Source organism: Eurypyga helias, unplaced genomic scaffold (assembly GCF_000690775.1).
Source record: "Eurypyga helias isolate BGI_N326 unplaced genomic scaffold, ASM69077v1 scaffold12406, whole genome shotgun sequence".
Taxonomy (NCBI): Eukaryota; Metazoa; Chordata; class Aves; order Eurypygiformes; family Eurypygidae; genus Eurypyga; species Eurypyga helias.
In genome coordinates, this window is record NW_010258583.1 from 46,234 (window position 1) to 52,233 (window position 6,000).

At 43.7% G+C, this 6,000-nt stretch overlaps 1 protein-coding gene across 1 annotated transcript in view; it reads left to right on the plus strand.

Moving 5' to 3' along the window:
- The window catches only part of BMPR1B (bone morphogenetic protein receptor, type IB), a 29,269-nt gene extending 23,269 nt beyond the window's left edge, over positions 1 to 6,000 (plus strand). The window contains exons 8-10 of the mRNA XM_010154397.1: positions 2,407 to 2,582; positions 3,961 to 4,091; positions 5,556 to 6,000. Coding sequence (XP_010152699.1) covers positions 2,407 to 2,582; positions 3,961 to 4,091; positions 5,556 to 5,681 — 433 coding nt within the window. The 3' untranslated portion in view covers positions 5,682 to 6,000. The remainder of the gene's footprint in view (positions 1 to 2,406; positions 2,583 to 3,960; positions 4,092 to 5,555) is intronic.

A 6,000-nucleotide genomic window follows, 5' to 3' on the forward strand; every position in this document is an offset into this window, starting at 1 on the left:
CTGGTTTTGTTGTTGATGGAGCAACGCGTAGGTGCGTGTAACCTGCAGTGTGTGTGCATGCCTCTCATGCTATGCTCATCTGTATGTGAGGATACACGCTTGGGTTAGCTGTGTAGATGAGGATAATGCAGGTGTATAGCCACTTTTTAATTATTGAGCACATTAGCTGCATTTGTGTAAAGGTTCAGTTTACATCAGTTGGCCTTCGGTAGCAACCTGAGCATGGCTAACACACTGAGAGGACATAGCACTGACAAGTTGAAGTCACGTCTGTAAACTTGTCACTGAAGCTTTCAGCTTGTCTGATCCCATGATAATTCACTCACAACTTATATAGAATAATACTAATCATTTGCACAAGTTGCTAACTGGGATTTATTGAGAAGCGCCCCGTTTGGGCTGCCTTCTGTTTCATTTCCTACAAATCAGATTGCCGAAGTACAGATTTGATTTTTGAAATGGCTTTTAAATTTGATTTAAAAAAAATGGTTGTGTGTTTAAATGACTTAGAGCAGACAAGTAGGACTTACGCACTCCTGGGATTCGTGAAGGAGTCACTACTGTCTGACAGCTCCGTTCAAAAGGAGCTTGAGCTCTCAGCACTGGTCCTGGTTGTGGAGACCTCTGTTTTGAAGTCTCTGATTTTTCTGCACACAGACATGTGGCCGTAGACTGAAGGTTTCAGTTTCAGAGGTCAGTTTTGAAATCATGGGCTCCCTGAAGTGTGGGGGGGAAACCACCACCACCCACTAATAACCTTAAAGAATTCTGTACAAATCTCTAACTGAAATTAGTGGAAGGAAAGGCAGTTTTCATGTGCTTTTCTCACCATTCACTTATCTACCAGGTTTCTTGGTGGGGCTTTTCCTTTATGAAACCAACCTTTCTTTAGGAGTGCGAAAGGAGTTTTTTGCTTTGAGGAACAGGGGCCCGGAAACCAATAGTTTAGAAAGACACTATTTGCTGTACAGGTTTCAAGGAAGAAATTAATGCTTTGCGTGCATACCTTGCCTGACAAGTGCAGAGCAGCACATGGCTTAGGAATGAATCGAGAAAAACTAGCAACTACCAAGTGTTGCTATAAAAGAAGGTGAAATACAGTTTTGTCACAGTCCAAATGGAATTTACATTACATACTCGGCTTGTTTTCATACTGAACCCTTCCTTGGACAGCATTTCTCAGACACTGACCAGGAACAGAAAAAGCTCATTGAAAAGGGTGTGCTCTCCTAACAAGTTTACCGAAAGTCTCTGCATTTCTCATTTTATTCAGAATACTGCAAGAATGTGCAGGTCACTGGATTTATGTTACATTCTTGGAGGTATACAGAAATGCCACCAGCATGATTTAATGACCGTGTAGGTGGCTGGTTGTACCTCAGCTTTGGCTTTTTTTGTCATTTTCATATTTCTAGGTTAAAAAAAATGCTATAGGCAAAGAAAATTACAGAAGATGATGTATAATTGTTCTGTGAGATTTTCTTGTATCTATCACATTTAAAATATTATTAGTCTTGAAGATGGGGAAAGGGAAACAGACCTTTTTAAGCAAACCACAATATATGTCATATATTAAAATTTTAAAAACATTAGAACAGCTGATTCCGAGTTAACACGAAAAAAACCCAATTCCAGACACAATAAATGGGAATTTGCTTCCCGTTAGCTATACGTTGTCTATTCTGGTCAGTGTGGGAGGCATGACACATTTGGTTAGATTTTTTTTTAAAAACATTAGAACAGATAGAGCTGATTCCGAGTTAACAAGAAAAAAACCCAAATCCAGACACAATAAATGGGAATTTGCTTCCCGTTAGCTATACGTTGTCTCTTCTGGTCAGTGTGGGAGGCATGACACATTTGGTTAGATTTTTTTTTACACATGTACGTCTGTGTGTTCACACATCTTCGTGTGTAAAGGTTGGGAGAGATCAAACATAACGCAAGCACAAGAAATAGACTCGTCTCCCTTGCAGATCTGATTTGCTACAGCTAAGGGATACTGCCCCAGCTATTTGGTGTCCTCCATTAACTGCTAAGACTAAAGCATTAGGTGGTGGAGTATGTTAAGAAAACAGCGTTTAATGAAGGTTTGATCGTTATCACCAGCATTAGAGCTCAGGCTAATGATAATGAAATCTCACATCCCTGTTGAGTCTTATCTCCATTGCGGTTCTGCATTTGAATGCTTAACGTAGCCTCAGGCAGGTCAGCCTTTTAAGAAGGGTTGCCTTCGCACTAAGAGGCTTTGCTTGTAAGAATTGTTCCATTAAGATTATGCATTACTTCTGACCTTGTTTGAGAGTGGATGTGGTGTGAATTTACTAGCTCTCCATCTAAATTACTTTCTTTTCAAGACACTTTGTTGCATTTTAATGCCCTTTTTTCCCCTCCTTTTTCTTTCAGTGATACAAACGAGGTAGACATACCTCCAAATACCCGTGTAGGAACAAAACGCTATATGCCTCCTGAGGTGCTGGATGAAAGCTTGAATAGAAATCACTTTCAGTCGTACATCATGGCTGATATGTACAGTTTTGGACTCATCCTTTGGGAGATAGCGAGGAGATGTGTTTCAGGAGGTAAAGAGCCATGAGATCGCTTTTAATTGTGTCAGTGAACTCCCTTTATAACCCAAATCTTCCATTGCATCCTTTTCCCTGGGTAATTGTTTTTACTGTAATAAAGATAATGTGGATAAACCCTACAGGTAACTCTCTTAAGATCCGTTTTCTTGTTGAAACCTTTTTTAAAGCATCAGTCAGTGCTGTTTCAACAGCAAATATTTAGACTTTATTTTGATGGCTCCTTTGAAGGCAGTGGATGCTTGCACTGAAGAAGGAATATGAAACTCACTTGGGAGCCTTTTCCAGTGGCAACACTTTTTTGCTGGACCGGGGGTATTCAGCTATTTTAGCAGAAAGAAAGTAGCGATTTCTTTGTTTTGTTAAGAGTTAAGTAGAAGGAGGCGAACAAACAATTTAAGAGTATGCTGTGCCACTATTTAAAATAATCTATTTACAAGACAACTTTAAAAAAGTATATAAACAGAGGGAAGTGGCGCTTACTACATCGTTGTGATACCAGCTATGTGCCTCATTTCCTTCTGGTATCAGGCATTCAAGCATGAGGACAGCAAAGATAAAGCAATGCAGCCAGCTGCAGACTTGGGGCATAGATCCATCCGTGTACGTGTAGGCTGCGTGTGCTTTCTGCATGTAGAGCTCAGTGTAGTACAGAAATGATGGGTGTTATTACCTCTATTTCACCACTGAGAAGAGTTAAATGCAGAGAAATGACTTGGCAGCGGTTACAGGCCAGATTGGTGGCAAGTAACAGCAGATCATGCCTCTCTAAGGTCTGCGCTACCTTCACCAGACTTTATTGGTCTTTAGAGCCTGCAGTATTGTGCTGAATGCTTGCTCTGTGCCTACCCGAGAGGAGCTGAATTTCACTAATGAGCAACGTGATCCCTCTGTTTACAAACCAGTAAAGCGTATTGCAGTGATGCCATGTGGAATCTGTAATATTGTCGTCATCATTGCTGTGCACGAAGAATGGTACCTTGCCATGTTCTGGAAGGCACAGAAATGCCATTTGATATATTCCAGGTCCACTGATAAGAAGGAGACCTAATTCAAGGTTCATTCTCTGCCTAATTACTCTTAATACGGGCCTTGTGCTAATAGTTCTTTCTGTGATAACTTGCTGGAGACTGCTGGACTGGACAGCATCTCACGTGGCCGTCACTATGCCTTTGGATTAAGAAACCTGGCCAGTCTATACACAGCAATGGTTATGCTGGAGCTTTACCGTGGAATAAACTTCCAGGGCAGTGAGGTCCTTTTAAGGAAAAGTGCATCAAATTGTTAATATGGTCAGTCTGTTATCAAATGAGATGGGAAGAGGGTAGTGGAAAGTGTCTTCTGCAGGTGATGGGCAACTAATTGCTTCTTTCAGGAATAGTTGAGGAATACCAGCTTCCGTACCACGACCTTGTGCCCAGCGACCCCTCGTACGAGGACATGCGGGAGATTGTGTGCATCAAGAGACTACGCCCTTCGTTTCCCAACAGATGGAGCAGTGATGAGGTACCGTCCCTCTTAAAATCCAGCCTGTGTTTCTAATCAGAGCGGGTGAGTGAGGCTGACCCAGTTCTGCATCCTTCTGAGGGAGGAGGAGCTTCCCTGCAGGTGCTAGCACCAGTCACAGTGTAACAGGGCTCAGGAAGGAGCACGACCTTCTCAGATATCCCACTGAAGGTTTCAGAGCCCCAGGGGCCTTATCCTGCAATGTTTGCAAGTGGATTCCTTGTGTGGTGCCTACCAGATCCCACAGAGATAGCGGGATGTGCTCAGACCTTCTTAGTCCCTCTGTTTTCCTCTTGCACTCGTTTTGCTTTCTGCTGCTGGCATTAATAGCATGACATCAGTGGCTAGCCAGAAACTTTGAAAGATAAATTATTTTGTAGTGCGTAGGGCTGTGGCATCCTACTTGGTGTACTGGCAGCTACTTCAGTGTGTACTGATGTGTGGGCTGTGATTGCAACCCTTCTCCCTTTTTTTTTAAAGAAGGAAATGTCTCCCATCTCTGAAATGAAATTAGCATACAGCTTTTCTGTGTTCATAGGTGTGCAGGCTTAGAAACACAGTTTCACTGGGATTTTGCACTCATGTCAGCACAAGATGTTAAATTGCACTTTTAGGTTACTGATAAGCAACAGTACTGACCACTGTAGCTGGGCTGCACCAAGGAGCACCGATCACTCACGCCTTTACATCTTAAAGAAAACCGTGCTCACGTACCTCTTTGTGTTTTTTGAGAGGGCTACAGATATGGCCTTTCAGAGGAGATGTAGGATCCAGAAAATACAAATCCATAGGCTGGCAGGGTCTTCACCTGGATGCAGTGGCTTTTGTGATGCCTTATGTAATGAAGAAAGTGATAGGTGCAGAGCAGGGATGTACACTCCTTTACCAGGATGACAAAGCCAATGCTGAGATGCCGTCAGGAAGAGAATTGTTGCTGGGAACCGGAGGAGGGTCTGGCTGTGTTTCGGGAGCGAGCAGGGGATGGAGCAGGGCAGGGCAGAGCCGAGCTGGGTGCTCGCAGGCAGTTTCCATCAGGGGTGGCTGGGCAGGAGCTGTGGGTGCGTGCTCACGCTGGGCTGCACCCCAGGGGCCAGTTGCTGGCTGAGGAAAACGGATTCCACTGTGTTTGTAGAGCAGAGCGTTTGCTGAACAGAGCCACACTTCTGCGGGTCAGGCTGCATAGGTGTGGGGAAGGGGAAGTAAGAAAAGTGCTTTTGTGGAGTGTACAGCCAAGTCTAGACTATAACTTGTCATAAATTATAAGAGTAATTGCCACTTTTGTAGAACTCTCCTTCATATACGGAAAACAAAAGCTCTTGAAAATCAATACCAGCCAGCGTGTTTTCCTTTTTTTGGCTGCTCTTAGAAAAGACCTTTTCCCTCCAGTTTTTAGGCATTGCCACGCACTGCAGTCTCCTCTTCCACTGACCCAGGTGGGACTTTCTCTCCCGTTTCTCTCCGCAGTGCCTGCGGCAGATGGGGAAGCTGATGGTAGAGTGCTGGGCTCACAGCCCTGCCTCCCGGCTCACAGCCCTGCGGGTCAAGAAAACACTCGCCAAAATGTCAGAGTCGCAGGACATTAAACTCTGACTCGGCCAGAGGCAGCTCTTGTGAAAGCCCAGGGAAACGGACTTTCTCGTGCAGGCCGAAGTGCTGAAGAGGCATCGACAGTCTTCGCTCATACGTACCCTGAACATGGTCATGCTTAAGAGCGGCTGTAAGTTTGTTTGACGGCTCTAGAGGAGACTATCCTTGGCAAAAATCAGCTGAATTTTGACATGCAAGGTTGGAAGAGGCTTGTCTGCCCTTGTTTACACAGGGAAATACAGTTTTAGTAACTGGTTTAAGATTATGCATGTTGCTTTCCATGAAAGCCACTTATTATTTTATTATTATTATTGTTATTATT